This window comes from Microtus pennsylvanicus, chromosome 1, assembly GCF_037038515.1.
Source record: "Microtus pennsylvanicus isolate mMicPen1 chromosome 1, mMicPen1.hap1, whole genome shotgun sequence".
Lineage (NCBI taxonomy): Eukaryota > Metazoa > Chordata > Mammalia > Rodentia > Cricetidae > Microtus > Microtus pennsylvanicus.
Genome location: NC_134579.1, coordinates 124,114,013 through 124,139,567, shown reverse-complemented (window position 1 = coordinate 124,139,567; position 25,555 = coordinate 124,114,013). Strand labels below are relative to the sequence as shown.

At 53.7% G+C, this 25,555-nt stretch overlaps 1 protein-coding gene across 1 annotated transcript in view; it reads right to left on the bottom strand.

Moving 5' to 3' along the window:
- Nucleotides 1–21,840, bottom strand: part of Trpv4 (transient receptor potential cation channel subfamily V member 4) — a 41,681-nt gene extending 19,841 nt beyond the window's left edge. The window contains exons 1-3 of the mRNA XM_075982858.1: nt 21,777–21,840; nt 8,428–8,843; nt 4,083–4,255 (exon numbers count right to left, since the gene is read on the bottom strand). Of these exons, the coding sequence (XP_075838973.1) occupies nt 4,083–4,255; nt 8,428–8,813 (559 nt within the window). The 5' untranslated portion in view covers nt 8,814–8,843; nt 21,777–21,840. The remainder of the gene's footprint in view (nt 1–4,082; nt 4,256–8,427; nt 8,844–21,776) is intronic.
- Between the last annotated feature and the right edge of the window lie 3,715 nt (nt 21,841–25,555).

Genomic DNA, 25,555 nt, shown 5'->3' with positions numbered 1-25,555 from the left:
CACTGGGTGCTCCCTTCATCACTCTCCCACACTTCTGAGGCAGGGTCTCTCACTGGATCAGGAAAATCTGCCCGTTTCCCCCTCCCCAGAGCTGGGATCCCAGATGTGCCATCTTGCCTGGCTCTTTCTGTGGATTCTGGAGATCTGAACCCAGGCTCTTGTGTTTGCACAGCAGGTACTTACACTACCGAGTGTCTCCCCTTGAATCAGCTCTAAAAGCAGACATACCAAACAGCACGTGCCCACCCGTGGGTTTCCTGTCCCACAGAGCATTTACACTAGTGTCCTAGAGGGAAGGGAAGAGCCACAATGCTCCCAAAAGTGTGGATGGAATATGCAGAGGATGTGACATCTTAAGTGGGATGGAATGTCTGGGGGTCCCACAGAAGCAGTTAGTGTAAACGTTTTCTGTAACTGTCCAACTTCTTTGGGGGGTCAGTCTGCCAGGTGCCTGTCACCTCCCGCTGCATCACCAACACCCTATTCCAAGTTTCTGTCCCTCACTGTGATGTGTTTGGCTATAGGAACTAGCATCTTTCTCCAGACAATCATAAAAAGCAAATCCCCCCACCCTACCACCAACCAGGCCTGGAAAATGGATTCAAGGTGTGACAACATGGGATGAGGGCCAGCTCTGCAGGCTGGCACCTCAGAGTAGAAGTCTTGGCTTCCCCTCTAGTTTGATGGCAATCAAAGGAACACCAATGAATCAACCAACATTGTGATGAGTAGGACCCTGGGTAGCAATGAGCCCTCCATACATAGCTATGCTGCACTAGGTCTCCTGTGGGAAAGAGTGTAGGACCACCTCCCCAGCTGCAGGAAGAGCTGGAAGCCTGGGAAACTTCCAACCTGACAGCCTTTCTCTCCAGCTGCTCTCTCCTGTCACCTGGGCAGCTGACCCGGGATAACACCAGCTAGCTGTCTGTCAAATGCATCAGTGATTACAGTTTCCCATGGGCATCCAGTAGGGGCTTCACTGAATGCTGGCCAAAGCCCTGGGGGCTGTGCAGATGTACCCCCCCAATCTCTGGCCTAAGGGTAGTGTCGATCTCCTTTTTTATCCATGGCAACCCAGGTCCCGCCCCAGCCCTAGAGTCCCAGTCTCTGAGAATGTTCCCATCCAGCCAAGATCCTCAGCACCTCCCTTCTCCCCACACCTGCCCCAGTGTGTCTGTTTTACCTATTTTTTCACACCCTTTGACTGACTGTCATCTCTGTAACCATCACCTGAACCAGGCACTGCCTCTCACAAGCCCAAGATACTCCCCTGGTGTGACCGGCCTCTGAGGTCCTCCTTCACCCACTTGTCACCCCAGAGATCATGGTGGGCCACCGGGTCTTTGTACTGACCATCACTTCACTGTCCCCACTCTGAAATGCTCCTCCCTTCCTTTACACAGCTGGTGCAACTCATTCAGACTTCGTTCAGGGGTTCACATCCTCCAGGAAACCCTCCTGGGTTTCCCCTCACTGGCTCTAATATTCCAGTACAACCTCTTGTAGAAACGTTTTTACGGTTTTAACCGGGTACTTATTTCTGTGGCTGTCCCACCTGGAAGCCTGAGAGGCACCTGAGACCAGGGCTGTTCTCTGCCTTGCTCCTCGGTTCCTCATTTCAGCCCCACCCTACCCCTAGCCCTCACCTCTCTCCCTGCATCAACCCGGTGCCTGGTACTTCATCGGTGCCCGATGGCATCTTGTTGAATCACTAAGAACCCACTAAAGGGGCCACCCAGGCACATCGAGTAATCCCACATCAGAGCCAGCACAAGGGCAATGGAGAACCAGGTCCTGGGCCTGGGCTTCCACACGCTCCTCCTGTGGTTATGGAGAATCTGAGTCTAAGCCCTGCTAGAGAAGAAGCAATTCCTCAGCTGACCACCAGGTGGACGTCTCTGGCTATGGCGCCTGCTGGAGCCAGGGACCTTAAATTGCCCATTGACAAACAGGAGATTGTGAAACTACCCAAATTGGGGGCAGGGCGTGGGGACAGAGATTCCACCCTGAAAATCGGATGAGCTCATCAACCTCCAGCCAGAAAAACACGCAGAGGAGGAGCCAGGTTTTGTGACGCCTGAAGCTTGAACAATCTGGGGGTGCTGCTGTGGACCATGAACGATGAATACAAAAGCCAGTACCAAAAACCTAGACAGAGTTTGTTCTTAGTAAGAGAGCCCTAAAGCTCTGCTGGTGTCCCCTGTCCTCAACACTACAACCTCAGGCCCAGCCAAGTCCCCACCCAAATCTACACTGATACTGTCTAGGGGTTTCAATCTGGGCTAAGAGTCCCCCACCTCAGTCCCAAGCCCAGAAGAAGCCAGTATCTTGGAGAACCAGCTCCTTGGGACTCTGTCCTGCCCAAAGCCCTGGACAGTGGCCTTGCACCAGATCTGTTCACTAGAACATTCCCTTTGCCTGACGTGTGGGGTGCACAGGAGAGGAATATGTGGCCGACAGGTGCCACCAACATACTCTGTGGCCTCTCACAACTCCAAGCCGGCATGCACCACAGGATCGGGCATCACCGTACTTTGTAGAAACCAGTAGTTCTCAAAAAATGGGCACAGAGATTTGGAAGAACCCAGTAGTTCTCAATGGACGGGCACAAAAATCTGGAAGGAATTGTAACCTTGTAAGAATCAGGTCCCGGGGATGGAGAGATGCCATAGCAGTTAAGAGCATTGGCAACTCTTCCAGAGATCCTAAGTTCAATTCCCAGCAACGACATTGTGACTCAGAACTGTCTATAATGGGATCTGATGCCCTCTTCTGGCCTGCAGGTATACATGCAGATTGCACACCATATACATAAAATACATGTTTTAAAAAGATTAAAAGAAGAAACCTGTCTTGAAAAATATAGTAAAATAAATAATTTATTTAAAAAATCAGATTACTACTCTGTGAGCTCAAGACTAGCCTGATCTATACAGGGAGTTCCAGGACAGTCAGAGCTGTTACTCAGAAAAACCCTGTCTCAAAATCGCCTCCCCCCAAAAAAATCAGGTTGATAAAAGCAAATTACAACAGTAAAAGAGAAAGAGAAAGGAAGGAAGGAAGGAAGGAAGAGAAAGAAAAAGAAAGAAATAAAGGAAGGAAAGAAGGAAGGAAGGAAAGAAAGAACAGAAAGAAAAGGAAAGAAAGGAAGGAAGGAAGGAAGGAAGGAAGGAAGGAAAGAACAGAAAGAAAAGGAAAGAAAGGAAGGAAGGAAGGAAGGAAGGAAGGAAGGAAGGAAGGAAGGAAGGAAGGAAGAACAGCCTGAAGAACTCTGGGGAAAGTGACCCTCAGCCTTGGTCATCTGCTTTGGCACCGAGTTTACTCTGAAGTATCAGAAAACAAAGGGTGTCTCTGGTGACCACCTCCCCAAACTTTCTCAGACTTGAGTTCCAGGCCAACCAGGTCAGACTTGCTGAGGCAGGCAGTGCTTTGGGGCGAGGACCACACTGTGCACTGACTTGTACGGTCCTCTGGCCAATCCTCTCTAGTGACCCTGTACAAGCACAGGGTGGCAGCTGGTCACATGCCTGGTTACAGGTGAGGCCAGGGCAGCTCGCAGAGACATGGGGTCCACAGGGATCTGAGGGTGGATAGGACAAATGGACCCTGCAGAGGGAAAGTTGGGCGGCGGGGGGATAGCCCAGGGAGTCAGGTCGGAAGGGGCTCGCAAGGGTGAGGCAGATCTCTAGATTTGCAGGAACCCCAACCTACCACCCTACTTAGCCCTGGGGACAGGGGATCCTGGTTGCCTGTGTTTAGCACTGTTAGCCATGCCATGGAGAAGCCACAGCACCATGTTTAGTGTTAGAAGTGTGTGAGAGTCCCCATGGTTAAACTCGGTAAATATTCTTCTACAGGAATGAATATTCGTGGTGGTCAAGACCCAGAGAGGTTTGGTCAAGAGGTAAAGGATGTACCCAGCCTCTGCCCGATGATCTACTGATGTGTTTACCCAGACTCTGCCCAATGATCTACTGATGTTTGGGGTCCAAAGAGAGCTGCAAAAGGGGAAAGGCATTGCACAAAGCCGTGCAGATACCCCTTCTACCCTCCCACATGCTATGCCCACCAGGGCAGCTCACCCCGGAACTCCTCATCAGTCAGGCGCTTCTTGTGGGTCAGTAAGAAAGAAAGCAGTCCATCCAGGTCGGCAGTGGAGCCCCGGGACACGATGTCGAAGAGGATGGGCCGGTTGAAGACTTTGAGGATGGGGGGTGGTTGGGGTGCAGGAGCCTTAGGGCTCTGTGGCTGCTTCCTAGAGGAAGGAGAAAGAAGGACACCAGGAGCTTATCCTCTGCCTGCCCTGCCTCCTCCTTACAGAGCCAGAGGCTGGGGGAAGATGAAACCCAAGGGGAAGACCAAACTGAAGAACCGTATAGAATGCTTTATCCGAGAAAGGATAAGCTGGCCTACCGTGTCTTGGGTGGAAAAACAGAAGGAAAATCAGACAAGCCTGCTCATCCTGCTGCCCACCCATCTATCCACCCTTTCTCCCTCCATCTAACCACTAATCATCCATCTGTCCACTCACCCCTCTACCTATCCATCCACCCATCCATCCACCTATCCATCCACCCACCCATCCATCCACCCATCCATCCATCCACCCATCCACCCACCTATCCACCCATCCATCCACCCATCCATCCACCCATCCATCCACCCATCCATCTACCCACCCATCCACCCATCCATCCATCCATCCATCCATCCATCCATCCATCCATCCATCCGCTCATCTAGCATCCCATCTATCCTACCTCACCACCTGTCTACCATCTACCTCTCCTCCCACATTCCCACTCGCCTTTCCCTCCACCTACTCATCCATCCGTCATTTATTGAATATTGAACACTGTGGGGGGTGAGGGGGAGAGAGGGGAGAGAGGGAGAGAGAGAGAAAAGGAGAGGGATGGGAAGAAGGAAGGAGGGCTTGATCTTGAATCTCCTGCCTTCACCCTTGTGTGCTGGGACCGCAGGCGTGTGCCGCCATGCATGGTTTCTGTAGGGCTGGGGATGAAAGCATGCAAGGCTGGCACTCTACCACCTGTACCTACTGCCTGGCCCTTGAGGAACACTGTCTATGGTACAGACAGACAGGAAGAAAGCAGGGAAGGAACAAAGTAAAAGAGAAGGAGCGCATCTCCTCACTCACTCACTCACTCACTCACTCACTCACTCACTCACTCACGTCATCACCTCAGGGGCTTAGTCCAGGGCCCACAACACAGTAAACACCATGTTAGCTACAGCCACCCTCGTTCCTGAGGGCCGTGTGTCTGACTGAGCTACAGAGGCAGGCAGAAGGATGATAAGACCCAGAGAGGGCTAAGGAAAATGAAGAGACACTCATTTAGTCATTCAGCAAACATTAAATGGGCAATGGTTGTACGCTCAGTTCTGGGAGAGAAAGGGCTAGCCTGGACACTAAGAGGACAGAGAGCCTTGCTCTGTTGTGTTGCCATCCAGCCCAACCCTGAACGAATGGGATGCAACAGAGAGAACACGAATAAGACAGAGGGGAAAAGATGGAAGCAGAGGGCCAGGAAGGGAGAAGAGAAAGGCAGCTAGAAGAGGCAGGCCTGGGCTAGGCAGTCTCTCCCTTTCAATTCTCTGCTCAGGGCCCAAAGGAGCCATGGGCTAGGGGTGCTAGGCATGGACTTTGGACCTTATGAAGTGCAGCCTTGTCTACAGACCAGGACAGGGACATTCTCCTAGCCGTGTGGGTATGTTGTCTAGATGCCACCTTTCTGAGAAGTCTTCTAGAACCACCTCTCCTATCCCTAACCCAACCTTAGCACCTCCCATCTAGAACCATGTATTTTCAAGTTTCTTCACCTACCATTGCCCCACCCACCCTGAAGTTGACGGTGCTTCTGAGTTGGGCGCTGAATCTGGTCTGACTCACTGCAGGAGCTTGGGATCAATCAATTCCATTTCTGGTGCTCAAGAAACACCACAGAGTCCACAGATACTAAGAGCCAGCTCTCAGCTGTGCAAAGATGGAGAAGGCGAGCAGGCTCCATTCTACATGGCAGCCAGTCTTTCGTCAGCAAGGGCTAGAGGACCCCAGTTCCAGGCCTCTCTAGACTTCAGAGGGGCACTCACGGATACACACGGAGGCCATGAGGGGTTTCCAGGAAGGAAAAAGGCTGATGTCCAATCCTGGGTCAAGCCTGGGGAAATGTCTGCTAAGAGCCTAAAGGTCGGGGACAGAGGGCTTCCACACCAGCTGGGGATGGATGATGGGCAGATGGGAATGAACGGGAAGGTGGATGTATGAATGAGTGGAAAACGGAGCTGGGTGAGCGAGCTGGTGGTTTGCAAAGAGGAAGAAGGAGGAAGGGAGAAGAAGCAGGCAGCCATCAAATGTTTAGTGAAAGATTGTGGAGTGGTGCCACACACCTGTAACCCTGAGTCAAGAGGCCGAGACAAGAGAAGTGTGAGAAAGGCAAGTCGGAGCTGCATACGATGGCGTGTCTCAAAAAAGAAAAAGAAAGATGAAAAAAAAAGACAAATGTAATGAAGCCAGGCAGTAGTAGCGCACGCCTTTAATCCCAGCAGTCGGGAGGCAGAAACAGGTAGATCTCTGTGAGTTTGAGGCCAGCCTGGTCTACAGAGTGAGTTCCAGGACAGGCGTTTAACCTACACAGATAAACCCTGTCTTGGAAAAAAAAAAACTAAAAACCAACGAACCAAACAAAAGAAATGTAATGAATGAATGATTTCTTCTGAAGTGGCGGCTGGATGGCTGGAGGTCCTAGAGACATTCTGAAGTGAATGGCGGATGGACAGGAAACTGGGTGTGCATATGGACAAATAGATTGATGACGAGAGGGATGTATTTGAATGGGCGGATTATAGGAGTGTAGACTGGACAAGCAGGGGACGGGCACTTGGATGGGCGGATTATAGGAGTGTAGACTGGACAAGCAGGGCACGGGCACTTGGATGGGCGGATTATAGGTGCGCAGACTGGACAAGCAGGGGACGGGCACTTGGATGCGCGGATTATAGGTGCGCAGACTGGACAAGCAGGGCACGGGCACTTGGATGGGCGGATCATAGGTGCGCAGACTGGACAAGCAGGGGACGGGCACTTGGATGGGCGGATTATAGGTGCGCAGACTGGACAAGCAGGGGACGGGCACTTGGATGGGTGGATTATAGGTGCGCAGACTGGACAAGCAGGGGACGGGCACTTGGATGGGTGGATTATAGGTGCGCAGACTGGACAAGCAGGGGACGGGCACTTGGATGGGTGGATTATAGGTGCGCAGACTGGACAAGCAGGGGACGGGCACTTGGATGACAATGAAGCAGAAAATGGCTGCGTGGGTGGACAGACCTGTTGATACATACGTGAGTAACAATGAACAAGTACACTATTGGGTGTGGAGGGTGGACAGAAAAGTGGACAGATGGGTTGGTGGATGAAAAGGCTAATGAAATATAGGGTATTGTGGCCAAGTCTTCAGTCCCAGCACTCGGGAGGCAGAGGCAGGAGGATCTCTGAGAGTTCAAAGGCAGCTTGGTCTACTTGTAAAGCCAGAGTTACATTAGAGAGAGAGAGAGAGAGAGAGAGAGAGAGAGAGAGAGAGAGAGAGAGGTGAAGTGACAGATAGGCATCGGTAGTTCTATAAGGGAGTAGATAAATGTATGTTTATACGGACAAGTGGACAGATGGAGAGACGGTGGACAGGTAGAAGGATAGATAGATGAGGAAAGGGTGGATTGGTGAGCGGGTAGTGGAGAGGGGGTGGAAAGACAGATGACAGATGTGTCCATGTATGGGTGGAGGATGGATGAACAAAGAAACGGAGAGATGGGCAAACAGATGCATGGGGAGTGATGGAGGGAGGGATAAGTGGGTGGATGGGTGGATGGATGGATGGATGGATGGACGGGTGGGTGGATGGGTGGGTGGATGGATGGGTGGATGGGTAGGTGGATGGATAGACAGACGGTGGGTGGGTGGGTGGGTGGATGGGTGGGTGGATGGATGGGTGGACAGATAGTTGGATGGATAGACAGACAGTGGGTGGGTGGGTGGATGGATGGACGGGTGGGTGGATGGATGGGTGGATGGGTGGATGGATGGATGGGTGGACAGATAGTTGGATGGATAGACAGACAGTGGGTGGGTGGGTGGATGGATGGACGGGTGGGTGGATGGATGGGTGGATGGGTGGATGGATGGATGGGTGGACAGATAGTTGGATGGATACACAGACAGTGGGTGGGTGGGTGGGTGGGTGGATGGATGGACGGGTGGGTGGATGGGTGGGTGGGTGGGTGGATGGATGGATGGGTGGACAGATAGTTGGATGCATGCATGCATGGGTAGGTGGACAGATGGGTGGGTAGGTGGGTGGGTGATTGATTCAGTACAAAGGAGATTCCCACCAGACAGCCAGGAATACTCACTCTATGGCCTTCCTCCTCCACCTCTTGTTGTCACTGGGGTGGTGACGATAAGTGCCGTAGTCGAACAAGGAGTCCATGGGTGCTTTCTTGGGCCCGGGTACTACTGAGGACTCGTACAGGGTGGACTCCAACAGGTCAATGGGGTTGGGAACCCCCTTGCGGAAAGCACCTTGGAACTTCATACGCAGGTTCGGACGCCCATCACCGGGGCCAGCAGGGCGGCTAGCATCAGTCGGTGAGAGCGAAGAGGAGCCTTCCTCCCCCTCAAACAGATTGGCCAGGGAAGAGAGGGGGAAGGCCTCCCCACCAGAGGTGCCACTCTCATCTCCAGGGGGCTCAGTCACCTCCCCAGGTGCCACACGGGGGCTGTCACCAGGATCTGCCATGCTGCTCCCAGATCTGTTTCACTGTTAAGCCTGCGGGGGATAAAGGGGGTCAGGCAAAGCCCAGCCAGTAGTGGAGGTCCAGGAAGCCCCCTCCCACGTGGGCAAACAGCACTGCTGCCAGTTGCTTCAAAGCCACTGTTGTAATGACAGGGGCTGAGGTGGCCACTCCCAGATGTGGTCAGCGGCCAGCCCCAGGCAGGAGCCATAACAGGGGCCTCTTTGAGTTTCTAGAGACATCCATCGGCCTTCAGCTCAGTTATCCTAGACACTAGCTGGATAAGAAGGGCTAAGAGTCACTTCAGAGCCTGGATATTGACCCCTTTGGCCCATGTGACTCTAAACCAATCAGCATTTCACAGCCTGTTTCCTCATCTATGAGCTGGGGGACACAAGCTTCACAGGCAAGCAGAGAAGACGTGGGACAGTGCTCTGCGTGCCTAGAACTGCCGCTTTGGTCAGTAGGTGCTCTGAGGAGCCATGTGGACCTACTGCACAGGGCAGTGGTCCCCACAGCCCCTCCAGCATCGTGACTCCTCCTATGGGTCTGTATTGGAGGCTCCCAGATTTAAATTGAGGTTGGGGCTAAGTAATGCTCCTCCCCTCAGCCTGACTGGCTCCTGCCCACCTGTGTATTCAACTGTCCCCTCCTCTGAGAAGTCTGCCTTAGACGTGTGCTCTCTCTCTCTCTTCCTCTCTTTCCTAGATTAACTGCCAGGCCGTGGTACCCAGGCAGGGAACAGACCCATCCTGAGTCTCCACAGGATGAAAGACCGGAGACAAAGGTATCCTTTGTGCCCATTTCTCAAATGAAGAAACTGAGGCTTCCACGGGGCAGACACACGGCTTGTGAAGACAAGACTTTGCAATTCTCAGGCCCAGTGTGACTCACTTAGAGCCAGCAGGTCGGGGCTCCCTACAGCTAGGCCCTGGGTATCCTAGAATCTTTTTCTTGCCAGTTGAGTACACACAGGAGTTGGTGTGTGTGTGTCCTTAGACCCCACACTAAGAAGGGCAACAAACTGATGCCCATCATGTTTGCTTTACAACTGCCAGGAGAGGCTGCCCAGGTGGGAACATGGCAAGGGGCCTCCTGTGTGGGCAAAGCCGGGCACGTAGAGGGGAGGAATGTCTGGCAGGGGCTGGCTTCTCTCTTGACGCCAGCAGGAAGAGAGAATCTGGACTTTGGATTCACGCAGGCTTGATTCTAATGTCAGCTGTGATGTTTGCCCAGAGTGTGCCCGTGGGCAGGTCACTGGAGGGCCAGAGCCTCAGTGTTCCCCTCTGGATAATGGGCACAATGGCAGCTTCTTCAGACCTATAGCAGGAGGAATGAGGCCGAGTCTAGTCGGCTTTCTCTCTCTGGGCCTTGGTTTCTCACTTGTGAAACTAGGGTGACCACACTTCCTCCTGGGGTCTCCCATGTATGTGAAGCATCTTTCAGAGCTAGGACTCTGAGGCCACAGGTCCTGTCTATCTGCCATCATCTCCCTGTGATGGGGCCTTGTGACTTTGGTCTCTGCACTAGGTGAGGGCATGGCGGGGGAGGGGTGTTAAGAGGGCAGCTGCTGAAAGTCAGGGGAGAAGCAATGCCAGCCATGTGCCATCAACCATCAACATTACTCATCATTACACCCCTGGCCAGGGCAGCCCTGTGACCATGCCCAAGTCCCACTAAAAAGCTGACACCAAGTCTCATCTCTTCCTCTACAGAGCCCCAGCTGGACAGCATCCAAGTTCCTGGGGGGACCCCAAGTCAGGACACCTGGAGTCAGCCAGCCCTGGTCCAGTCACATGATGTTGGCATGTCCACAAAGATCATGATTAGCTCAGATCACCTTGAGATAATTCCAAAAATCTACCATCGTCATTGGGAATACAGAGTCTAAGTGTCTCCCACACTTGCCCCCATCCAAGCCTCCTGGAATGGCAGACCAGGGACATGGGGCTATGTTCAGTGACACGTGGTCGTCCTCCTGTACAGGGGAGTGAGCCACGGACATCTACTGGGTCAAAGGACGCCATGAACCCTCATTCAGTGCCCAGGGCAACACTGCAAAAGAGCCAGCCCCCAAAGCCAACAGGGCGGAGGCTGAGGAACGATACCGCGTAGGGGGACACTGTTACAATTATCCTGTTATGGATGAGGAAACACACTGAGGTTCAGAGACATGAAGTAAGTTGCCTGAGGCCACATAGGTTAGTGGCAAAGCCAAGATCTCTGAAAGTGGGTTGCAGAACTCTGCTTCCTCAGCCCCTGAGTTTACCTGAAGACCAGAGGGAGGTAAGACCCAACAACAGGGCCGTAGAGCTTCCTGGACACTCGGGGAGGGAGGGCTTATCACCCTCTAATCCCCCTGAGCCTCACACTCTCTACCTGTGGAAGGGAGGTGTAGGCTGTGACAGGAAGTAGGCCATATGTGGTTCAGGACACCCACCACACTGATGTTGTCGCTCCTTGTATCAGGATGTTGTCAGGATGTGACACAGTCCCGGCCGTATTTCCCATCCCCCCCTTCTCCATTGTGGCCCCCCTGGGAAAGTTGGCCACGCCCCTCCAGCATCTCCCTCACTCAAACCCCCAGGACCCTGATAAACATAACTTTTCTCATTTTATGGCTGAGGAAAAGAAGGCCACCCAGGGAGCATATGACTTTGGAAAAGGTCCCTGAGAGGATCCTTCTCCCCTCAATCCTCAGTCACCCAGAATGACACAGACAGACAGACAGACAGACAGACAGACAGACACACACACACACACACACACACACACACACACACACACACAGCGCCTTCCTTCCCCTCATGCTGCTGGGTTCTTTCTCTGTGGCCAGGAAGAGTTCACTCCCTGTTCTAATTTGCCCTGAAGGCTGCTATTACACATTCCAAGCCTCCACCAGCCAAGCAGGGAGGGCCCAGCAGCAGAGAGGAGGGAGTGGGGGGGGGATGGGGGAGTGGGGGTGGGGCCTCTCTCCTATGTTCTGTTCCTTCCTCCATGTTTGCACACGTGCCATGCTGGGAACAAGCATGGACCTTCTTCCCCTTCATGCCAGCATGGTTTGCTGATGTCCCTAAAGGAGAGGATGTCTGCCATACATCTGGGACAGTGTGCACTCAAGGACAGGACAGACACCCTCACACAACCAACCACTTACTCCTGCATATTTCAGTCCCAATGTCCTTATTGTGTTTTTTGTTAATCTACATATCAGTCAGACATGGTATGGCATATCTATAATCCCAGTATTTGGGAGGTGGATTGGGGGGTGGATGTCAAGAGTTCAAGGTCATCCTCTGCTACACAGTGAATTTAAGGACAAACCCTGTCTCAGATAAACGTAAGGAAAAAAATCTATACATCGAAGCCAGGAGTGGTGATGCTCAAACTCAAGGCTAGCCTGGGGTACACAGTGATACCCCCTTCAACAATCTATGTGGCAAACTAGCATTCCCCGCCCCCCCACCCCCAAATGGCAGTTTCGACAGAATGGATTCAGCGAGGGTACAACTCTCAGGGCCCAGTGACAGTATCACAAGCCTGTCCACATGCTATAAAACCCTCCTGAACACCCACTGTGTGCCAGGCCTGTGTCTGATTGGGGATATCAATGTGAGCAGATTTGGTAGCAGTCCCTCTATGGGAACAACACACTAGACAGACCTGCAGAGATGGCCAGTGGTGTCGAAGGCCATATGGTCCACAGGTGCTCAGGAGTGGCCCCAGGAGCCAGGCGGTGGTGGTGGGATCCAAGTGGATCCAGGTCCCAGCCAAGATCCCCCTACTTCCTGTCTGTGCACAGAGGCCGAGACATCGGGAACATGGCCCAAGATGATACGCTCTGCGGTCAAGGCCCCTTGGACCGTGGGGCGTGGAGGAAGTGTGCAAACTGACATCATACTTTCTGAGGACTGGTTCTAGGCCCTAACTATGAGGCTCGCGGTCTCTGGAGCCTTGGTTTCTGCACTAGCTCAACAGCAGAGGTTACCAGGTGAGCTGGCACCTGACTGAAGAAGCGAAGAAGCTTCAAGAGACAGCAGGCTACACCAAGGATGCCCGGTACTGAGATCCCAGGATGCAGTGTGGCCAGAGGGCTCCAGCGCCGCTGTCTTCTCTGCTCACACAGGGTGGAAGTGGGGGCCGGCTTCATCATCCCAGGGCTTTGCCTAGCCTCGTGGAAACCTTGGCACGAGTCTACCAGATGCCGACCTGATTATGTGAGCCGGGAAAGCAGCTTAAATCCGGGGGCAGGTTTGGGCGTGCTGGGCATCTCTGCTCCTGGGGATGGTGGCAGGGGGCTGCTTTCTCTTACGTCCTTCCTTTTGGATCAACACATTCCAAATGGACAACTGTTAGCTGCCACCTGCATGTACTGCTCTGGGAAAGACAAAAACGGATGAAGGACAGGAGACCCTGGTGTGGGTGCAAAGGCTGGTGGCCTTTGTCTCAGCCATTTGTTTGCTGTGTCTGTCATGGCTCCTGCTCACTCTCAGCTCAACCTTTCCTATTTATTTCTTCTCCCTCCAGTGCTAGGGCAGGAGCCCAGGGCCTTGAACATCAAGGCGGTACTCATCCTGAGCCACCTCCAGCCCCCCAAGTCTCCTCTTGAAAGAACACAGGGTGGTAGCGCACGCCTTTAATCCCAGCACTCAGGAGGAAGAGGCCGGAGGGGATCTTTGTGAGTTCGAGGCCAGCCTGGTCCACACAACGAGTTCCAGTTCTGCTTAGTGAAACCCTATCTCAAAAAGCATGAGGTGGAGGGAGGGGACTGCGGGAACAGCTGCTCTTCTAGGGGATCCAGGTTCAATTCCCAGCACCCCATAGCAGCTCACAACTGTAATTTCAGTCCCAGGGGATTAGCTGCCCTGTCTGGCCTCCATGGGCACTGGGCACACATGTGGTGGAACAGCTATACACACTAAAATAAATAAAAGGGCTTTTTGTTGTTGTTTGGTTTTCCGAGACAGGGTTTCTCTGTGTAGCGCTGGCTGTCCTGGAACTCACTTTATAGACCAGGCTGGCCTCAAACTCACAGAGAGTCGCCTGCCTCTGCCTCCCAGGTGCTGGGATTAAAGGCGTGCGCCCCCACCACCCAGCGAGAGAGGGGGAGAAGGAGAGAGTTTTAAAAATAAGTAAAAGAGGGCTGGAGAGATGGCTTAGTGGTTAAGAGCACTGACTGCTCTTCCAGAGGTCCTGAGTTCAATTCCCAGCAACCACAAGGTGGCTCACAACCATCTGTAATGAGATCTGGTGCCCTCTTCTGACCTGCAGGTGTACATTAAGGCAGAACACTGTATACATAATAAATATGTAAACCGAGAGAGAGAGAGAGAGAGAGAGAGAGAGAGAGAGAGAGAGAGAGAGGAGATTGAAGAGTGAGAAAAGAAGGGACCAGCCAGACACGAATAAGAAGGAAAGAACAGCTATACAGCGGCAAAAGGTAGATGGGATAATTTTTGTTTTATTTTGTTTTTTGAGACAGGGTTTCTTTGTGTAGTCCTGGCCATCTTGAAACTAGCTGTGTAGACCAGGCTGGCCTCGAACTCACAGAGATCTGCCTCCCTCTACCTCCGAGTACTGCAATTAAAGGTGTGAGCCACCACTGCCCGACCTAGATGGGATAACTTAAACTAAGAAAAGCTGGCTAGAAACAAGGCAAGCTAAGGCCAGGCGTTCATAAGTAGGAAAAAGTCTCCATGTGTGATTATTTGGGAGCTGGGTGGCTGACCAAGAGTAAAAACAAACAAAACGAACAACTCCACATGACCACGAGTGCCAGCTGTGGGGTTCAGTCCTGGGGGAAGGGACTCTAAGGTTAGCGGACACTAGACAAAACACCAGTTCACTGAGCCCGTCTTCTAGATTAGGAAGCTGTGGCCCAGAAGTGGCATCACCGCTTCCTGGCTCCGGGATGGGGAAGCAGGGCAAAGCACAGGCACGGGAACTGGATTTTTTTGAGACAGGGTCTCATGCATCTCAAACTGGCCCTGGCGTTGCTGAGTATCCAAGAACGGCCTTCAACTTTTGATCCTCCTGTCTCTCCACCTCCTGGGTGCTGGAGTTACAGGCTTGCACTCCCATGTCCAGTGTATGCAGCGTTAGGGATTAGAGTCAGGGCTTTCCGTGGCTTTCACTGAGCCACTTTCCCCAGCCAGGCCTGGCCTTTAACAAGTTATTTTACAAGGGTAGGGGGACTCAGGCAAAAGGGCTGGGGAAGAAGCATGTAGGGGGGGCTATGTGACTAGTGACCCTGGGATAGTACCTGGGTCATCCTGGGTTGTGAGTGAACGGTGCCAATCGGGGCACTGTCACAAGAATTGGGTGACACACAGTGAGTTAAGTACAGTCAGTGTATGCTGGAGGCGGCCAGGCTGGCATGTGAGCCCTCAGGGTCACCCTCCTGCCACTGCTATAATGAGGACACAGATGGGCGGGCAGGGAACGGAGGCAGGAGAGCATAAATGTAGAGGAAGGATGAGTGGATGGGTCCCGCTGGCTGGTGGGCTCCAGCAGCGTCTGCAGAGCAGCTACCACTAGGAGCAACAAACAGGAGCTCCGTCCCTTGGCAGCGTGAGACCCGCTGCCTGCCAGGCTGTGGCTGCCCGCAGCTTCCCAAGCCCCTGGCAGGCAGCAGCGGGGCACATCACGCCATGAAGGGCCCTCCCTGCCTGTATTTACCTAGTCTGTCTCAGCCCAGCCCACTTCCTGGTTGCTGCACAGTGGCTGTCTGTCCAAAGCAGACAGAGCTCCAGTGTCCTGCGGGGTCCCTCCACCTGGAGGGTGTCCCCCTCGACGCTCACACCATCCAAGCGGGGCAAGGCTGGGTGACTCACTGGCCCCAAGGAGGGCAAGACTGCTGTGGCTACAGCAGCCGCTCAGGCTTTCAAAAGCCTTGGAGGGCTGGCTTGTGCCACAGACATTGCCCTAGGAACTCTTTGGGATGGGGGCATCTCTAGGAGACCCAGCTCTGGAGGGCTGGCCTGACTAGAAGCCATGTGGATTGGTGGAAAGATATGGTTCGGACACTAAGGCCACATTCTGTGGGACTCCATTTCCTTGTAGGGTGATGGCACACTCCGGAGCTAGGGGTGACGTTCATTCAGCTGGCAACACTAGAAACCCACTGAGCTGAACATTTTTAAAGGCCCAGTGGATGCTATGTGATTAGACCTATCACACCTAAGGGACCCATCCAAGCTCAGGGACTCTGATAGTCCCTGCCCTCCTCCAGCCTCAGGTTCCTCTCTGCACCGTGGAGGACCGGACACGTATAAAACCTCTGCACCACAGAGCCTGGCACACAGAGACTGGAAGGCTCTGTGTTCGCCATGGTCCACCAACGCCAGGTTCCAGCTCAGAAAAAGCGAGGATTTCAAAACCTGGGCTTCCTTCTCCCCAGCCAGCTCCTGTCCTGGGGGTAGTCCCAGCCACAAACAGCCCTAGAGAGGGTTTTATAGCCTCAGAATGTTGCCTTGTCTATCCTGCACCTCGCCTGTCGCTTGCAAGGGCACTCCTGTCCGAGCCCTGGTTTTCTTACCTGTAAAATGGGGTGAAACGCACTGCCCCCTAGCGGCAAATGCGCCTATCATCGTTCCATAATTACTTGGTGCATTACCTGCCTGCTTTTTATACAGCGGGGTGTGGTAGCATTCACTCGTAATCCCAGCATCTGGGGGTGAGGCAGGAGGATCCTTAGTCTAAGGCCAACCTGAGCCGGGTGAAGAAGATCCTATCTCAAAGAACCAAGAACTGGGGATGTACCTGTGGTCCAGGGCACTTGACTGGCATGTGCTAGGCCCCGGGTTTTACCCCCAGTACTGCAAAGGTAACAGCTCCCATCCTAAGAGTTGCTGCAAGGATTAAGTGCTATCATTTCAGTTCTGACACAAAGTAGTGATCAGTAATGGTTATCTGTGTCCTTGTGCCTAACCTCCCTTCAACTCACAGCAGGGAGGGAGCCCACAGACATAGTGGCTAGGTGGGCATTGGACTCCAGACTTCTTGGCTCCGATGCCAGGGCTCCTTTGGGTTAGAGATCTCACCTTCTCACCTGAGAAAGGGTTTTCTCAGGGCCTACTGCACACTCTCATGACCTCTGGAAGAAAGTCAGGAGAGAGAGCATCCAGCTCTCAGCTGGGAGACTGAGCTCCCCCAATTCCTTACAAAGTCCTGAATAGACAGAAAAGCAGCCCTGTGGCAATGGGGCTCAGCAGGAAGGGACCCCGAGGCATAAATCCAATCAAGTCCCTGCCTGGGCCATCTCCAGAGATTCTAATTGGAATCACGGTGGAGGCCCACTGGAAACCCCACCCACAGTGGGGGCATTAAATGTCTTACACCAATGCTTTACACAAATTCTGATCTACATCCTAACTCCTCAAGCTAGGTACCACTATCCTATTCCCATGTCACACAGAGTCTTGGAGACATATACAGCCGAGCTAACAGTGTGTGAGGTCAGGAGGCTCTTCTTCCAAGGGCCAGCCTGTCCCCCCAGTGATGCCCTGGCAGCTGGCATCATGGGTAGTGAAGAACTGACAGCCTTGGAGTCTGCAGCTTGGCTCTGGAGTGAAGTAACTGTGTGACCCCAGCTAGACAGTACCACCTCTGCACCTGCTGTGGCATCCCTGGGGTGCCACAGTGATGGAGTCAGAGACATTCGTCATCCTCCTTTGGGACAATTGATCTCCACAGCAGAGCCTCTACCCAAGTGACGACTTACACAACTTCTGCTTTCTCACCCACAAACAGGTATTTTATTGAGCACCTTCTATACACAGGGCTGTCTATGAGATCCAGCATCCCCATAGTATGATACTTATCCTGAGTCACTTTGTAGAGAAGGGAACTGAGGTTCAGTTAGACAGGACACTCCCCCACGTCCCCTGGCTCTCAGGGTCAGAGTTTATATTCAAATGGGGTTCCGATGGCCCTCAGGGTGCTGACATGTCTGTCCTTTCCTTCCTCCCATTCCCAGTTCATAAGCATTCTCGAATCCTACTCTGTGTCAAGGTGACACAGGAAGGAGCCAGGCCAATGGGCTCCCCACCTAGAAGAGTTAGTTCCATGATCATTACCGCTACTCACCTACCAGTCTCCCCAGGGCCATGGGTCCATCATACACATACACACAGACCTGCCCATAGGCAGTCATCTCCTTGGTCAACCGGGTGGGCCCCAGGCCACTCCACCCTCAGGAAAAACAGTCACCCAGGGGACTGAGGAGCCCTTTGTACAGGGCAGGCAGGACAGTGGGTGGGGGAGGCAGCCTTACTCACTACTGAAGGAAAACACCAATTCCCACTGCCTGGCTGCCCACTCCCCACTCCACCTCCTGGGGCCACTCCAACCCCCTGACCTCATCTGGAGCAGATCTGAGGAGATTTCCTGTGTGCCCGACCTGGTGGTGTGGGGCCCTCCCTTACTATTGCGAGAACATAAGCAGAGAGGTGGGGTGACGTCCCTGGGCTCACACAGCTAGGAGTGGCCAGGGCCTGGGACAGAAAGGGGAAGCAACGGTCAGGAATGGGCTTGAGGGTGGGACGGAAATAAGAGTCACAGAGAAAGGCAGGGCCTGGCTTTCCTGCGTGGCCAACTTACAAGAGCAAGTGGCCTAACGTCCAGCTCGCGGGACCCAAGGGCATCCAAGGCAGGGAAGCTGGGCTAGGACAGGGGTGGCAGCCAGAGTCACACAAGTCTCGCTCGTGCTGGCGAACTCTACAGCAATTCCTGGGTGGCAGCTCTGGGAACAGAGAGGTGACGCCACTTCCTGGAGTCACACAGCAGAGCTTGGGAATTGGTCAGACTCAAGAGGGGACAGCAAGCTGAGCCAGTCACTGGCTGTTCCAGGACCCAAGGGGACAGTTACCAGATGCTGGCTTCCAGCACTGCCAGGAGCCAGCTGTCTCTGCAGAGACGGCTTTCTCCCTTCCTGAGACTCAGTGTCCTTGGATGTAAGGTGTGTCTCCAGGGGGAATGAGACTGTAAGGTTGAAAGATGGTGACTGAGCTGGAGTACGTCCACAGAGACTCAACAAGGCACATGCTCTGATGTCCTACATGGGAGTGCTTGTTCCGATGTGCAGATGGGGAAACTGAGGCTGGAGGAGCTGGAGCTCAAACCTGGCTTCTAAACATTAAGCCAGGAGAGCAAGAAAGTTGAGGGTTCCTGGCCCTCAGCTACTGCCCAGCACTGCTGCGTGGCTGGATGGCTCCATCGGTCATTCAACACAAGTCTAGCTTGGCGTGCTGCCTGACATCGAGGGCTTCCAGGATGCCAGGAAACATGCTCTAGACAGGCTGGAAGACACTGGGTGAGGAAGGCGACCAGGGTTTCAGGGCCTGCCTGTGGGTCTTCGGCTGGCCTGGCAGAGTGAACCTGAGAGCGAGCCCCTTTCACAGGTAAGAAAACAGAGGCTTGGAAACGCCTGGCGACTTTCTCAAACCCCCAGCAGAAAGCAGCAGGGTTAGGGGTTGAGAAGCAATCCAGCCTCCTCTATGGTTGTAGGACCTCTTCCTCGAATCTCAGGTCATCCCCGGAGAAGGTCCCAACAAATGGGGATTGGCCGTCGCAGGGATTAGGGACAATTGAGACTTAGGTCCCTTGTGAGCTGAGTGACTCTAAGGGAAATGACTTCACCCTGCAGACCAAGGCAGACTGACCCTGTACCCAGAGTTCACAGCAGCAGGTACAGGGACCAGGACCACGAGTATCTGCAGGGAGCAGAATTAATCTTTAACAGGTGCTCTGAACCAGTGATGTGGAACATTCTAGAGAACCCGTAGCGTGAAACAAATGTTCTCTCGGACTCTAGATCTTGTCAGAGACAGGAACCATCTCCCAGGTCCTGCTGGAGACAGACTAGATTGTCTTCCCAAAGTCAAACAAGGAGAGACCGAGGCAGAGAGCAGGGCCAGGGCCCGTGAGAGGTAAGGATGTCCAGTCTCGTGGGCCCCACTCTGGAATGCAAAACACTAAGGTCCTCTTGACAGCATCTGCTCAGGGCCAGGGTTCAGCTCAGTGAGGTCCTGGATTTCTGAAGACTACCAGATTTCCCCAGCCTGCGTACCCACAGACTTTCCAAGCCAGCCCTGCAATCATTTCCACTCTGTAGCTAAAGGGATTTTTCTATACCAAATGAACACAGCAGCACCCCTCACCCCAACTTTCAGGGTTTCTAGGTCGGCTTGGCCTGGCTCACACACCCTGGCCAAACGGAAGTCTCTCTGATCCACACACCCGACACCCACAGTGGGTAGCACATGAGACGTGTCTTAGCTAGCACCAGTCCCTCCAAACGCCCTCCCCTCTGGTTCTGCATTTATTCTTTAAGGTGTGGCCCAGTCACCACCTTGATCAAAGGCATCCTCATGCCGTCTGGGTCTGCCCTCCTTGCTCCAGCCTTTCCTTCTGCATTTAACAACACCCACCACCAGTGTGCATCCTCTGGGCCCTCCCAGGTGCACCAGGGTGCCCACCTGGAAGCCACCACTACATGAGGAAGGAGGGTGCAGCAGGCGAGCCCTGTTCACACCCCTCCGGCTACAGCTAGTCCAAGCTGAGGTACCCGAGTGCCAGCATCCATGAGTACTGAGCTTCCAGAGTGCCCTGGGGACAGGGTGTTGGTGGGGCCCAGGAGAGAGGACAATCCCTTCTTTCCTGGCCATTTTCTGTATTTCCACAGAAACCTAGATACCTTTTCAGGGCTCACAGGACCCCTGTGTCTGGTGAACCCATGTAAAGAGACCATCCCTTGTGGCTTCAAAGTGAGCCAGAGCAAAGCAAGCAGGGTGTTTGCCGGTTGTGGAGAGCACTCTCTCCCAGAGACGTCCAAATTTTTTTTAAAAAGGCAAGAAGGAGGGGTCTGCCGTCTTCAGGTTCCCACATTCTCCACAGTAGAGCATGAGGCAGGAAAATGGCTTCATCCTGTGCCTCTGCTAAGGCAATAGAGAGGGAATGGCCAACATCTAACCCCTGTGGCCGAGCGGCAAACTCCTCCAGGGCTCTGTCCCCACAACAGCCCTGGAGTGCATTCCCAGTGACTGTATTAACGAGGAAGAACCAAGGCTCAGGCAGCTAGGGGACTAGGCCAAGGTCACACCGCAGAAGAGGGCAGAGCATGCCCAGAGCCCACCCAGGATGGGCTCCTAAACTGGCGATGACAGGGCCTGGGCCTGGCAGGCATCTCACCTTGGGCAGCTGTACCCACATGGCAAGCTATCCCCACATGGCCAACAGCCAAGGCAGCTGGACTCAGCTCTGCCAGGGTTTCTTACCTCCCCAAACAAAGCTCGCACGTGACATGTGCTTAGAAGTTCAAGGTTCATGCCACCCCCTACCCCAGCCGCCAGCAGAAGAGTCAGACTTCCCCCTACCCCCACTTCACAGCCCCAGCTCCGTTGTGCAGAGCCTGCTGGGGACATGTTTGGATCCACTTGGCTCCATCCTTACCCCAAGCCTGGGGTTTTTCTTCTGTACAAGAGGATGGCTGGACTGGGCCCCTCTGGACAGGAAGACAGCCTCAAGGGAATCTGAAGTTGAATTTTCAGCCAAGTTGGGAGTGTGGAGGTCTCTCTCTGTCCTTGAAGACGACCACGAGTTTCCAGGGTGAAGCTAAGGTAAAAGATTTGCAGCCTCTCCGGCTGAGCCATCTTTCTGAAACTCCTAGAAGCGGGCCGAGAAGCTGCCAGCTCACAGCTCCCTCCGCCCGCGCCCATCCCTGCCAGGAGCCCTAGGGCTGGTCCTGGGCAGGTGACGGCCCTGCCTGGCCTTCGGTTTGGGGACTTGGGTCTAGGTGACCTAGATCTGCACCCCTCAGGCCCATGTCGGCGCCCAATAATCCACAGGTGACACTCACAGTGGCGGCGCCTCCCGCTTCCCGCGCGCAGTGGGGACAGCGAATCTTAGACCCCGTCGGCTCGGGGGCGTCGGGACCTCGCGGACCCCTTCCCCGGAGCCGTCCCACTCACCTCGGGACGAGGGCGCAGCACGGCCGCTTCCTGATCCCGCCGCGTTCTCCTCCGGCAGCGCTTTGGCCGCGCCGCCCCGCGGGGTCCCGCCCACCCCCGCCCGCCCACCCCAGGGTCCTCCCCGGTCTGTGCGCAGGCACCTGGCTCGGTGCCTCGCTCTTCCATTCATCACTGGTCCCAGCGCCCAGGCCATCGCCTGCCCGGCAGCTCATGTCCATCACCGCTGGTAGAAAAGCCCGGGAGGCACCCGCGCTGTTGAGGACTCCCTGCCACCCTCACACACTCTACCACCAAGCCACGATCCTTCCTGTCTGTGCCTCAGTGTCTCCTCTCTGAAAGCTCTGGTGGCACCAGGTCGTCACAGAGCCCCAAACAGCAGTCACTCTCATCATGGTTACTTTTCTTCAGCTGAGGGGACTGCCCTGGCGAGCATAGGAAGGTCCTTGCTCAGCCTGGGCACAGCACAGCACTCAGGGGCAAACAACTGGCAAGAGGGGGGCGGGGTGAGAGAAGGATGGGAGGAGCCTAAAGAGAAGCAACATGACAAAAAACTTCAGAAATAAATCTTAATAATTAACTCACCAATTACCTGGGCCTGAGGTGAGCAGCGCTGGGCCCACTTACAGGAGGGAACCAGGCCCAGAGAGAAGGTGGGCCTCCACAGGCTGCTGCCTCAGGGTGGGGAAAGAATATCGCTCTCTGGGTGGCCTTGGTCTCCAGAGGAGTGAACTGGCAGCAGTCTGGCAGTGGGGAGGGGTGTGCACGCTACCCCTTACCTCCCTGACAGGAAGTCTGCTGCTGAGGCCTGTCACACCTGAAGTTGGGGCTGAACCAGAGGAGGGACCCAAGCACAGTAGCTGTGCTCACCAAACCCATCTCACAGACTCAGAGACTGAGGCTTCCATTCAAGAGATACCTGGCTTGGGCTGAGAGGCTGGTGATTGACAGTTATGTGGACACCTGGTTAAAAATTCTTGCTCTGCGACGGATTAGACAAGAGCCCCTACATGGAGCTCCAGGTTCTTTGAAAATGGCTGTCTCCAGTCCACAGGACAGACATACAGCATTTAGTGGATGCTTTTAAAAGCTCGGGTTGAGAGGCCTGGGAGTGAGGCCTGCATTCAGTCCCCTAGGGTGCACATTTTTAAAAAGCCCTGGTTCCACACACTCATGGTCTCAGCACTGGGAGGAAGAGTCAGGCTGATCCCTGCGGCTTGCTAGCCTAGCCTACCTGTGAGCTTCCGGCCAGTGAGAAATCCTGGAAACTGTGGATGACCCTGAGGAACACCTGAGGCACACCTCTGGCCCCCACACCACACACAAAGAGCTGGTTGATCAAGGACTGCAATGCTGGCACTGGGGTGGCTGAAGCGGGAGGATTAAGAGTCTGCAGAGGCGGATAACCTGGGCTGCCTAGCAAGAGCCTGATTGATGGAGCCTGGGATAGTAGAGCCTGGGTCTTGTTTACTGGGTGGGGTTTTAGCTTCAGAAGGAGAGAATACAGAAGGTGGGCGGGGTGACTGTGGACGGGGTGATGGCTGCCCATTCCGAGTACTACTGCTCTGTGCTCTTAAGTCAAGACAGGCTGGGGCAGAGGGCTTGCCTAGTGTGTGTGAGTCTTTGTGTCTCTTCCTCAGCAAGACACAAACACACGCACGCACACTCTACCTCCCCCTCCCTCACCGCCCTCACTTACTTACACACACACACACACACACACATACACGCACGGTGATCTTGGTAAACACCTGGTGTACTTCAGCAGGGAAAGTGAAAACTCAGGAAGCGGGGTTAGTTGAAAGCCTAAAGATCTGCCCAGAGAGAGGGACAAGCAGAGAGGGCGGAGTGGCGGGTACCCAGCAAATACAAGTTGGGGCCACTGAATACTGTGGGTCCCCTGGTGGACTTCCTACCGCTACCCAGAAAGCGAAGAGGCTCTTGACCTTTGGCTGGGAGGGAAGAAACATAAGAGATCTTGAGTGACAGGGAGCCCCATAGAGCCACAGTAGGGGGGGCGGGGGGAGTGTCAGTCCGGAATCCCACACAGCTCCAGGATGGCTTACCTGGTGGGCATGACCACTCCCCCTACAGGGCCTCCTGGAGAGCACAAAGCCTGTGTCCTGTGCTTATGGGCCCAGGGCCAAGTGCTACAGAGATCCAGGAGCTGTGGGAACAGGACAACGACGCCTGAGACATTGTCACAGGAAAGCCCTGCCTCATCAGCAGCCTGAGACATCCCGGAGGGAAAGATTCTCTCAGCACTGAGTGGAAAAGCACCCGAGAGGCCACTTATGGGAGACGCCATCGCTGGGATAATTTGAGCCCAAGCAGCTAACCCTTCGGCAGAGCAGAGCCGGCAGGACCACAGTCTACACAGAAGCCTGAGTGGCTTTGCGCACACGGCTCCTGTGGAAAACAGGCAGCTAGTTCCTCAAATGTCAGGAACACAGTGACACATGACACAGCAATTCCTCTCCCAAGGGACACAGCTGAGGGAACCGAAAGCTTGAGTCTGACAAAAACAGGAGAGTGTTCAGAGCAGTGTTGTTCAAACAGCTTCAAAGAAACCCAAGTGCTGAACAGATAAATCAGGCGGGTGTATCTAACTGTTTTCACCAATCCCTGCTTCAATACAGATGAACCTCAAAAAAGGAAGACGTCTGTGCAGGATGTGGTGTAACAGTTTTGATAGAAACATTCCACTCTGCAGAGAAGCTCCTAGCAGGGAGGTAAACAACTCAAACAGCTTCAGGAAGTCCCCGAAACTGACCAGATTCATTAGGCCCCTCCCCACAGAGTAAGTAGAGCCAAGCTGCAATGAAGATTCAGGTAGGCTGAACTGCAAAGTTGACCCGGAAGAAGCAGAAACCAGCAAGCTGTGCATGTGATCCAGTGTGTCCCATGTGTGAGCTGTCACCGTGCCAGGTTGGGCTTTGGTGATGCCTCTGTCTTTGAGTCATTTCTGCTCTTTTAAGCAATCTCGATAAAACTCATTGTTCACCAAGTTGGGCTTTGGTGGTATCTATACTTTTGTCTGCTGTGGGCTCCCTCTCTGGGGTGAACTCATAAATAAACGAATGTAGAGATTTTTGGGGGTTTGTTTCTTGGCTTTTCAAGCTAGGGTTTCTTTGTAGCTTTGGAGCCTGTCCTGGAACTTGCTCTGTAGACCAGGCTGGCCTCGAACTCACAGAGATCCACCTGCCTCTGCCTCCCGAGTGCTGAAATTAAAGGCGTGCTCCACCATCGCCCGGCGAATGTAATCTTTTGAAGTGAAGAAACCAGACCTGAATTCAAGGTCGTATGCTGTACAGTCAAATGTTTAGGAAATGACAAGACTCCATAGAGACAATAGTTGTGGTTGCAGAACTGGAGGAAGGGGAAGAAATGGGACCTACGGTGACAGCTGGGGAGTTGGGAGCTTGTTTTTTTTTAAAAAAATATTTATTTTATTTATTTATTTAGTATACAATATATACCTTCAGGCCAGAAGAGGGCACCCGACTTCATTATAGATGGTTGTGAGCCACCATGTGGTTGCTGGGAATTGAACTCAGGACCTTTGGAATAGCAGGCAATGCTCTTAACCACTGAGCCATCTCTCCAGCCCCGGGGGACTTGTTTTTTTAGGGTGATGAAGACGCTGTGGAGTTGACTGTGATGATGGTTCCTTGTATCTATGAATATCCTGAAGATGGCTGCATCCCCTGACTCACATGGAATGTGGTTATGTCCTAGGCTATCAAGAGAGATTAAAAGAAAATCTGGTCTCTGGTGTGGCT